Source organism: Chrysemys picta, chromosome 14 (genome assembly GCF_011386835.1).
Source record: "Chrysemys picta bellii isolate R12L10 chromosome 14, ASM1138683v2, whole genome shotgun sequence".
Classification (NCBI taxonomy): domain Eukaryota; kingdom Metazoa; phylum Chordata; order Testudines; family Emydidae; genus Chrysemys; species Chrysemys picta.
In genome coordinates, this window is record NC_088804.1 from 6,981,835 (window position 1) to 6,993,577 (window position 11,743).

At 43.4% G+C, this 11,743-nt stretch overlaps 1 protein-coding gene across 4 annotated transcripts in view; it reads left to right on the forward strand.

Moving 5' to 3' along the window:
• The window catches only part of CNGB1 (cyclic nucleotide gated channel subunit beta 1), a 46,973-nt gene extending 36,030 nt beyond the window's left edge, over window positions 1-10,943 (forward strand). For 3 of the 4 annotated variants that reach the window (XM_042852030.2, XM_042852031.2, XM_065566850.1), the window contains 7 exons: window positions 86-245; window positions 1,828-1,925; window positions 2,014-2,097; window positions 3,622-3,740; window positions 5,634-5,780; window positions 8,238-8,433; window positions 8,871-10,943. In XM_042852030.2, the coding sequence (XP_042707964.2) occupies window positions 86-245; window positions 1,828-1,925; window positions 2,014-2,097; window positions 3,622-3,740; window positions 5,634-5,780; window positions 8,238-8,433; window positions 8,871-9,077 (1,011 nt within the window). In that variant the 3' untranslated portion in view covers window positions 9,078-10,943. The remainder of the gene's footprint in view (window positions 1-85; window positions 246-1,827; window positions 1,926-2,013; window positions 2,098-3,621; window positions 3,741-5,633; window positions 5,781-8,237; window positions 8,434-8,870) is intronic. The other variant, XM_065566849.1, reaches the window with a different exon arrangement.
• The last annotated feature ends 800 nt before the right edge of the window (window positions 10,944-11,743 follow it).

Here is an 11,743-nt window from a genome sequence, read left to right on the forward strand (position 1 = left end):
ATAGTCTTTTGGATGCTTAACAACTAAAAGGAATGACAAATAAACTAGTTCCTTAAATTTTGTTCTCTTCCCCCCTCCAACTCAGATGAGAGATGTAGTTGGCGCTGCTACAGCAGGACAAACTTATTATCGGAGTTGCATGGACAGTACCATTAAATACATGAATTTCTACAAAATCCCCAGATCCGTTCAGAATCGGGTCAAAACATGGTATGAATACACTTGGCATTCCCAAGGCATGTTAGGTAAGAATTAGCTGTATTTAGGGTTACTGTCTTTATGTCTTTCTGATATTTTAACCTTGGCCTATGAACATCAGTGGAAGCTGGTAGCTTACAAGGTTTTGTGAACTGGTTATCAGTGTCAATTGCGGATGGTCTAGAGCAGCGTTTCTCAAATGCGGCCACTGTGGCCGCATGCGGCCACCAAGGACTTCTCTTGTGGCCACAACCTCCTGGGCAGTGATTGGGAGGGAAGCTAAGCACTCCTTCCGCCGGGGCCACCCAGAGGGGTTGGGCCATGCCCCCCTCTGGAAGCACAAATGCCGGAGGAGCAGACAGGTTGTGTGAGTTCCCCACCTTCCCGGGGGTGGTGGAGCTCAGGCTTCCGGCTTTAGCGCTGGGGTGGTGGGAGGCAGGCTCCAGACATGCAGCAGCAGGCTCTGGACATGGTGGTAGGTTCCAGCCACGGGCTCCACCCCCAGCCGCAGGGCCTGGCAAGCTCCATCCCCCGATCCCTCACCCATCCACCCTATCAGCCTTGGCCCCCACTGCTTCCCTACCCTCCCATCCGACCAAGGCTTAATTTGTCCCCTGGCTTGCCAGGCCTGAGTAACTCTGCTGTGAAAAGTGATATTTGTATGTTTGTTAATATCATATTTCACTGCCTCCCAGCTAGCTAGCAAGTCTGCTGCTGTGAAAAGTGATATTAACAAACATACAAATATCACTTTTCACAAAAGCAGACTTACTTGCTAGCAAGTCTAAAAAAACCCCAAAACCAAAAAAGCAAAAGAAACAACAACAAAAGACAAGAACATGCAAAGCACCTTATTTGTGTTTCTCTTCTGTTTAGGTCCAGTAAAGAATAGACAAAATTGTCCATTATTTTTATTCCTGAATCTGCAAAAAACCCGACATAAATAGATTACTATGATTTGGACGTGTATATGTGCATATTTCTTTGTTTTTCCTAAAGTTAAATATTTTAGGAAAAAGTGTCATAGCGGCCACCAGCAAGAGTTGGTTGGCCGCACTCTGAGGCCACCAAAAATTTGTTGTGCGAACCCCTGGTCTAGAGCAAGAGATATGTGTCATTCTGTCTAGTCTCCCTCCTCCACAGTTAATTGCACTGAGATTTTCCAATTAAACCCAAAGGGGCACTGCTGAGTTTTGGAAAGTCACTGCAGTCATTTTGCAACACCAGTGGCAGCACAGCATTAGGGCACTGACCCTAAGGATTTTGTGGGATTTTTTTTCCCCTTTCTCATTTTACTTATTTCTCTATATTTCTTCCTTGTTTTACCCTACTTCTATACTGTCCACTACACTAGTCCCAGGATTCTAATTCCCAGCCTGTTAGTGAACTAGCATGATCATACAACAGCGCATTCCAAGATTGCAACTCCCAGTCTATAGATGAAGTTAGTTGAATTGAGATTGTTGGCCAAATCACAACCTCCTGTGTAGGAAAAACCTGCCGTTCCTGCTAACTCATCCCATTATGGAAAAGCACGATCTGCACTGACTTGTTACCGAGCTCCATATTGGAAAGCTAGGTACATTTCTGTAAGTAGCCAGTTCTTTGTTTTGTTTCCCCTTTTAACAGACGAATCGGAGCTGATGGTGCAGCTGCCAGACAAGATGAGGCTGGATATTGCTATTGATGTGAACTACGATATCGTCAGCAAGGTGGCGCTCTTTCAGGTACTGTCGACCTTCTTAGATGGTACATTACTTGACTCCTGAGAGGCTCCTACAAATTAAGTAATTCCACTTCCTCTTTTGGGTTCAGGGCTGTGACCGGCAGATGATTTTCGACATGTTGAAGAGGCTCCGATCTGTTGTTTACTTACCTAATGATTATGTGTGTAAGAAGGTAACAAGCATTTTTCTTACATAAATTCTCTTTAGCGACTTGGAATAAAGTGATGCTTTATGCAGTGGGGAAGAGGCAGGGCCAGAAGTGGAAGCTCGTTGCTGGAACGATATGGATTTTGTTGGCCAATGCGTTTGGCAAGGAGATACACCAGGCTAACCCAGAGATGGGACCATATTGTGGTTGACACTGCAGCCACCCAGAGGCATAAAGAGATCATAAAGGTCTCCTGGGGAATTCCCCTGGTGCAGAAGTAGCTTAAGGCTGGCTTATGCAGCTTCACACTACCCTCCTGTGCAGCCAGGGGCGGCTCCAGGCATCAGCGCAGCAAGTGCGTGCCTGGGGCGGCAAGCCGCGGGGGGCGGCCTGCTGGTCGCCGTGAGGGCGGCAGTCAGGCTGCCTTCAGAGGCATGCCTGCGGGAGGTCCTCCGGTCCTGCGGTTTCGGCGGCAATTTGGCGGTGGGTACACCGAAGGCGCAGGACTGGCAGACCTCCCGCAGGCATGCCGCCGAATCCGCGTTACCAGCGGACCTCCTGCAGGCGTGCCGTATAAAGCCGCCTGACTGTTGTGCTTGGGGCGGCAAAATACATAGAGCCGCCCCTGTGTGCAGCCTCTTGAGTAGGTGTATACTGAGAGTGTGGATCGGAGCAAGAGAATTATGTTGGGGACAAGAGTGAGAGTGGACGGAGCGCAAAGGGTTCCAGCTCTTCTGAGCTGTAGAGCAGCCCACAGGCAGTCATACCAGGCTGCTATAAAGTGAGGCAGCCTCTTGGTTATGCCGGGAGCCACAGCAGTCCCCAGAACGGTATAGCCCCTTTCGGCCATTCCTGTCTTTCACCTCCGGTGCTGCACTTCCTGAGAGCTACCTGAAGCAATGAGAAGGGCCAGGCCTGGCTAACACCAGGAACTGATTAAGTTAGGGTGACCAGACAGCAAGTGTGAAAAATCGGGACAGGGGGTGGGGAGTAATAGGAGCCTATATAAGAAAAAGACCCAAAAATCGGGACTGTCCCTATAAAATCGGGACATCTGGTCACCCTAGATTAAGTTGTGCAAGGGAGATTCAAAGCAAAAATGTGCTCTGTGTCACTTATCATATTGTGCAAAGAGCGACCTCTGCTGATTTAAATGTGCACAGCACTAACACCAATTGGAAAAAACACCGGGGGGGAAAGCAGCTGTGAGTGCTCATTAAACAATAACCGCTGAGAATAAGCCGGATAAAACAACAACAAAAGGCAAGAATATTGAGAAAAAATGTTGAGACGCATTTGTTTAAAAAAAAAAAAAAGATGATAAAACCTATTCCCGTTTTGGAACCTCCAACAGTCAAGACCAGCAAGTGGAAAGCGATGAACAGATCTTTATGAGACAGAATAAAACAACATTAATGAAGTAATTGAATAGTTTCACTTGGAGCATCAGGGTCGCTGTACATTTTCCATACGTTTTCTTCCCCTCTTTCTGGGTTCCAGCAGGATGACCAATGCGCACCCCACAAGTTGTTCTAATCTTTGTTTCAGGGGGAAATTGGCCGAGAGATGTACATTATACAAGTTGGACAGGTGCAGGTGCTTGGAGGACCTGATGGCAAAACGGTGCTTGTGACACTGAAAGCTGGATCGGTGTTTGGAGAAATAAGGTCAGAGAGAGGATCGATGGGGAACTGGGAGAATAAAGTGTAAGACTAAGATTAGAAGGAAGTTGGGGAAATAAGGCAGAGGTGGAGAAAAATAAAATTTGGAAATAAGATCTGGAAAGGAGGATCCATTGGTAGGACCTGTTTGCTGTTATAATGAAAAGGGGTTGGTCACAATTTAACACCGAGATCTGTTAACACAAATAAATTCCACTTTTTAATGTTAAACTTTCCAACTGTCATTGTCTCCCTGACTCCATTCTCTGTAAGTCTACACAGTCTGAACTGACTTGGTTGTCTAGTGATAGTTGCAAAGGCAACTCTCTTGGGGAAGAGAAAAAGGGGAAAAGAGAATGGCATATATTGGTCATCAACAACCATCCTGGCTGATTAAACAGCATTGACAAGAGTCCTCTGCAGTGCTTCTCAGCTGAAAAGACCGCTGACCACAATATGGTCAGAAATAGATAAAAATGGGGATACCACAGGCCTGCAACAAGGATATTGAGGGTCCCCCTGGATAAAAACAAATCACTCTATAAACTGTATAGTTGATACATAGAGAAAACTGACTATTCCAACGTGGATCACCCCTTTCCAATACCAGCAGAGTGAAAAGAAATCATTGCAAGCTTCCTGTTCTAGGCCATTTGCCCTGTGCTGATATGGCTACAGGTAGGGAATCCACGTGAGTGAGAATGGGTGAAATCAAAGCACAGTGAAAACAGCTCATCGTTATCAGGAAGAGAACATATTTATAATGAGTTAGGCTGGCTGTTCAGGTCATCTGACCCCAAAGCAGAAACAAGAGCTTGAGATACAAACATGAAAACAAAATATTATAGTTTAAAAAAATCTGTGCATCCCTACTGGCCATGATCTACATACTCCGCAGTGGTAATAAAGAAGGGTGGAACTAAAACGCCGACCTGGTTATCTAACATAAAGTTTCAGAGGGGTAGCCATGTTTGTCTGGATCTGTAAAAAGCAACAGAGGGTCCTGTGGTGAGGGAGGTGAGGTGCTCTGCTAGCAGTTGAGGTGTGAACACCAAGGGAGGAGAAACTGCTTCTGTAGTTGGATAGCCATTCACAGTCTTTGTTTAATCCTGATCTGATGGTGTCAAATTTGCAAATGAACTGGAGCTCAGCAGTTTCTCTTTGGAGTCTGGTCCTGAAGTTTTTTTGTTGTAAGATGGCTACCTTTACATCTGCTATTGTGTGGCCAGGGAGGTTGAAGTGTTCTCCTACAGGTTTTTGTATATTGCCATTCCTGATATCTGACTTGTGTCCAGATAAATTTATCCGGATAAATTTACCTCACCCTCCCTGATTGAACTAACCTCGTTATCTCCAGACTGATTCTTGCCTGCATATTTATACCTGCCTCTGGAAATTTCCATTACATGCGTCTGACGAAGTGGGTATTCACCCACGAAAGCTTATGCTCCAATACATCTGTTAATCTTAAAGGTGCCACAGGACTCTCTGTTGCTACATAAAGTTGGTTACTATGGTAGTATGTAAACGAAAGTCACTACTATTGTTAATATCCAACACTGGTACATAGCTGCCCAGAGTGCAGAAGTGATTTGTAACACACTGGTGGTCGGTACTTTTCTGTCTATATTAAGCTAGTTTTAAAGAGCAATATTATAAAATAACTACAATGAAATCATTTTTATGTAGTGACTTTCATACCAATGTATCACCAAAACACTTAAAATATTAGCTGCGTAAAATGTCATGGTTGGCAAAAGTTGAGCTCCAAGTACACTGGCAACACATCTCCTGCAGCAAACTCTGCTATCAAACCATGTGAAAGCTCAGATTTTAAATGGTAAAAACTGTATTGGCCTCACATACAATAGTTTTAACATCTCTTGGTATTTTAATTAGCTTGTTGGCAGTGGGAGGTGGAAATCGTCGCACAGCAAATGTTGTGGCTCATGGATTTACTAACCTTTTCATCTTGGAGAAGAAGGACTTGAATGAAATATTGGTGCATTATCCAGAATCTCAGAAGCTGCTGCGTAAGAAGGCTAAGTGAGTGACAGGATGTTGCTAAAATGTCATTTATCATAAATATGCAGATACAGTACAATTGTCAAACTCTGAAAGAACAGGTGATCTTTGGGGTTGCACACTGGAGAAATTACACCCAAAGCATTAAGGGAAAATTTTCAGTGCTAAGCACATCAGACTGTACATGCATCTTCTTTTTGGGCCTCAGTTACATCAGTTCTCATAAACGAAGCAGACTTGAGCCTGATCAGGACTTGGGTAGAGATAAAAAACGTAGGTGCTCCAGGAATCGTTGATGTTTCAGCAGACGGTGCTCTTCCCTATGAGTTAGCATTGAGCTAATGGCGGTGCCGTTGGAATTGCGGTTCTGCAGATGGGATGTTTCACTGAGATCCTAATAATTTGTGGTCATTTTAAAATTTCCATGGCACTTTTCACAAGAAAATGTCATTTATCTGCCTTGATCAGATTGCAATGTAAGGGCCGAACTGTGACACTGGCTGAAGCAGGAACTTTAGGAATCACTTTGCTCTCCTACATATACAACCCAGATCACAAGTAGCAACGCAGAGGGTGAGCAGCCTCTACTTCCTGTTTCACACTTATGATACTGGGGAGTGAGCAGCGCCTTGGCTCCCCCCACTCATGCACCAGCCAGTCCAGCTGAGCCAACATGTCAAGGCAAGTAATCTGAACTAGGTATAGAGGTGAAGCAGATTATCCCTACGTCCTCTTGGAGCAAGAGCGGGGAGCTAGCCTTTGACTCTCGGAATCACACACTGGTTCCCGTTCCACTTGTGAGCAGTGTAACCATCTTTCCTTGGGGATGGTGTCACAACTGAGTCTTAAGTAATTACATTCTGACTACTAAAAATCCCAGCTGTAGTTAAAGATGTATTTCTTCATCAATTTTGCTGAGGAGAGTGCTATTAATTTCCTTTCCTAATTTATTGCTGTTTTCATCCTAGGCGTGTCAGGATATCATTTGCACTTTAGGAATGGAAAAGACTAAATAGGGCATCTAGTTTATCCCTCTGGCGTTGCAGAATGGTTCCCTGTTTACTTGTGTTTTGTATGGTCTACGTTTAAATGTGTGGAGCAACGGGGCTGCTACCACACCCTGTGAAAAATTATTCCTTGATATTCAGCCTAAATTTTCCCCTCTAGTAATTTAATCTCGATAATTAATTTTCATTCTATTCAACACAGCAGCACAGAGGTTTGGAATTCTACTACTACCTAGCTGCCATGCTAGAATGTTAGAAGTAGACCGAGGGATATGGGTAGGTGGGCAACGTGCAAGTGACATGGACATATGTACATGCTAATGTAGCTATAACACGGCTCTGAAATGTATGTATTTGTGCATGCACATTTACAATTGGCTTCTGCAGAGAATGATGCATGCGACTAAATTTTCTGCGCACATTTGTACCAGTCCAACTTTATCACTCGAATGCACACAGGAACTGTGAATGCAACATGGGAACAAACACAACCAAAGCAGACTCATCGAATCATAGACCCACAGGGTTAGAAGGGACTGCCAGGATCATCTAGTCTCACCCCCTGCCAAGATGCAGGATTTGTTGTGTCTAAACCATCCAAGGCAGGTGGCTCTCCAGCCTCTTTTTGAAAACCTCCAGTGAAGGAGATTCCATGACTTCCCTAGGCAGTTTGTTCCATTGTCCTGCTGTTTTTACGGTTAGGAAGTTTTTCCTGAGATGTAAACCAAATCTGCCATGCTGCAGTTTGAAGCCTTTTGTCCTGCCCTCTGTGACATGAGAGAACAATTTTTCCCATCTTTTTGATGGCAGCCTTTCAAGGATTTGAAGACCGTTATCATATCCCCCCTTAATTTCCTCTTTTCCAAACTAAACACATCAGTTCCTTCAGCCTTTGCTCACGTGGCTGCATTCCATCCCTTTGATTATCTTTGTTGCTCACCTGTGGATCCTTTCCAGTTTCTCTACGTCCTTTCTATACATTGGTGACCAAAATTGGACACCGTACTCCAGCTGAGGCCTAACCAGCGCCAAGTAGAGCAGTATTATCACCTCCTGTGACTTGCATGCTATGTCTCTGTTAATGCAACCCAACATTGCATTTGCTTTTTTTGCAACAGCATCACATTGCTGACTCATGTTGAGGTTGTGATCCACCACAGCTCCCAGCTCCTTCTCAGCAGTGCTGCTGCCACACCAGTTATTCCCCATTCTGGATTTGTGCATCTGGTTTTTCTTCCCTAAATGTAGCACCTTACATTTGTCTTTGTTGAATTTCATTTTCATACTCTTAAAAATTTGAACAAAATATTCACAGGAATTTCCCCCCCCCCAATTTTCCCAGCTCTACTCTGCAACAAAGTCTAATGTGTTGAGAGTGCCTTTAACAGCTGCAAAACTTGAACTGTCTGTGTTAGAAAATTAATCCAATATTGCATGTCTCTGGACAAAATTAGTCTCTTTCTTATTCTAGGAAAATGCTGAAAAACAACAGTAAACCCAAAGAAGAAAAAGGCATGCCAAAAGATGTGCTTATCATTCCTCCAAGACCTGGGACACCTAAACTCTTTCAAGCTGCCCTGGTAGCTGCAGGAAAGATGGGAGGCAAAGGAAAACTTGCCCATATCAGATGGAAATTGCGAGAGCTGAAAGCGATGCAAGCTATGCAGGTAAGGACAAAGGATTGAAGTTTTTGTTCTTTCATTCACAATGAAACTATCATCTTGCAACACTGTTCATGGAGACTTAACAAGAAACAGCAGAGAGTCTATATTTCAACTGAACCATAGTGAACCATTGGTTGATCACAATCTACATGCTCATTCTTTCTTTCACTTTTCTGCTCGGACTAGCTACAAGGGTGCCAATTGGTGGCAATCATGGACAGAAATTTGTCCATAAGGAAATCAGCGGAGATAACCAACTCATTTCATATGAAGTCAGACTAAGTTTGAGAGCAATATGGAATAAATGGAAAAGCTTGAAATTCTCCTTTCTCTCTCTGCCAGACATATTAATTCATGTTACTAATACTGTGGTAGTGCCTAAAGGTCCCACTCATGGATTAGGGCCTCATCACTTTTACTTTGTTTTATTTGTGTTCCAGGAATCCAGTTCCACTCCAGTTCTGCTGAAATTACCAGTCCGCCATGATTCATCTAGAGCCTCCTGCAAATCAGGTGACCACCCTGACGAGGAGGATATCATCTCAAAGTCTTCAGATAATTCAGTCTTTATTCGCATGAGTCCTGCCCCACAAAGCAGCGAACAGATTCTTTCTGTGGAGGTTTCAGACAAGGAAGAAAAGAAATGAAAAGCAAACCACCCGCTGTCCCTCTTAGAAAGCCGCTGCCATGAGTTTCAGCCAGACAACTGCATCCGATAGAAGCTTTTACTGGCTACCGATTTCTGTTCAATGGCTTTAAGCGTCGCTCACGAAGCCACCTTGATATGCTCTGCCTTTCTCGGGTACTTAGACCCCAAGGCTGCTGTTGATAAGGCTCTTTGCCATAGGGCCCAGAACCGTACAAAGCTTCTGCACTTTGGAAGTCAACATTTATTGAACTCCTTTATAAACATTCCCACTAAATACCCGGCCAACCCTCCTGCCTCCAAATCCAGCCTTACGGCGAAGGGAGCCTTGCAGTAATGAATACTGGCTTTTTCCAGTTCTGAATGGTTAGTGTCCGTTTGCATCAGATATCCGTGCAGCCCCTTCTGAAGGTTGCGGTTGTTTTTCCCCCTTAATGTGACTCATAATTTACTCAAAACAAACAGAGGAAAAGCCAAGATTCCTGTCCATTTGCTGCAAGGTTGTCATAGACGATGCTGTGTAAGACGCGGAAATGATGGAAAAACCGACGTGGTTCTAAACAGCAAAGAAAATTAGCATAACTGATAGCCTGAAAGACAGGACTTCTCCCGAGTTCGGAATTCCGAGATATGCAAACAAACATGTAATTTGTTTCAATGGGGTGTGTGTGTCACCACATGAACATAGCTTGGTTTCATAGGCTTATCAACGTTTTTAACATCATCTTTGCAGTTCCTTTGTTACTTGTTGGATCTCAGGCCCTTTGCCTATAAGGAAGCAGGCTACTGCTTCGCACATTGCTTATTGTAGTACTGTGCTCGTCCTCTCTTTGGTTCGGTGCTCATCCAATAGACAGTACTGTGGTCGGGACTCAGGCTGAGCAAAAATTGATCTTTTGGTTCAGCGTCTGAACCGAGAAATTTCATTTGGGTTGAACGAACATTTCCCTTCTTTGCGTAAAGAAGAAATAAGGTGTTTGCTACATGGGGCAGTCCCAAAATGTATTAAAATAGAATTTCACTCATTCAATAAATACTCATGCTCTAATTAGTAGTGCAGACCTCACAAGTTTACATATGGAATGGCCATGCTGTTAAACGAGTAGGATGCCACTGTAACAATTACACTCATATGTACATTATACATTTGTCACTTTTCAGATCTTATTATACAGGGAAAGTTTTGATATGAAATGACTGACCTTTCCCTTACCCCTTCTTCACCATTTACTATCCCTCCCAAGAATGGTTCTCGGAGAAGCTATGTGGGCTTCTCTGGGGGAGGGATAGCTCAGTTGTTTGAGCATTGGCCTGCTAAACCCAGGGTTGTGAGTTCAATCCTTGAGGGGGCCACTTGGGGATCTGGGGCAAAATCAGTACTTGGTCCTGCTAGTGAAGGCAGGGGGCTGGACTCAATGACCTTTCAAGGTCCCTTCCAGTTCTAGGAGATGGGATGTCAATGCTGCTTAGCAGCATCTTGATGTCTGTTAAGAATTCTTACAGACCGCAGCACATTTAAGGAACTCAGATATGTTACAAGTACAGCTGAAGTTAACACTGCAGGGTAAAAGCTTGAGTTTTGATAAGAGTGTTGAAACTTCCCTGAATATTTCTTATCCCATGAAGATTTGTACATTATTTACAGTTTCCTACATTTTGGTGAAAAGTGTATAGTATTTTTTCACTATATAAACATTTTAAAAGTCAAAACAGGAAATCTGTGCAAAAATTATAGGTGAAAATGGGGTTTTGATTCCTGGATATATTTTGATATGGTTTGTAAGGATAGTTTAAATGAATAATATGCCTTCTGCTGCAGTGGCTTTCATATTCCAAAGCATTTTCATTAAACTTTTAGATTATTGTTCATCATGTGTGGGTTCGTTTCTGGAACAGAGAATGTGTTAAAAATTCTTGCTTATTTTAGCTTTGTCTATTAATTTGCTATACGTCGACAAAACAAATTTATGTGCAAGCTTTTAGGACAATTTTCTCAGACTTAAAACAACCCCAAACTAACGTTACAAATTTGTCATAGAGCTATGAGTCTTTATGCCATATTTCACCTGAGCACCTGGACCGACTCACCTTCTCTGTGCAAATCAAGAAGTTCAGTGGTAACATTACCACAAAGCCAACTCGCTAGACAATACACCCAGAATTCTTATATTTACGTGCTGATTGATTTTTGTAAAAGTTCAGACTGCCTTTCAAATGTCACCAAATTTTTAATTGCAGCTGCCAGAAATTTTTGTACTCACTGTTATCAGAGGCTAACAGCCTGAAAACGTCTCTCAGTGAAATCCTGGCGCAATTGCCCCATAGCACGTCACTGCCTCTAGTTTTTAACTGCATCTGGTTGTGCGTACTTTTGTTCCTCTTCGCTCTTCAAATTTCCTGCATCGCAATCATTTTAAAAAAGAAAGTCAATATGCTTAACAACCCTGCTGAGTTCAAGGTAAATGTGTTGGCTCAGGCCAGTGTCTAATTCTATCCCCATTCCTGGTTTTTATATTTCCTTATTCTTTAATGTCACTTTAGAAGCATTGAAATCCAGCATTTGTGGATGGGGAGGACCCCGAACCGATCCTCTGGTTTCTAGCAGATGCGTTCTATCATTTCGGCACCTATGCTAGTTATTATGGATTCATTTACTGTCCTCACCTA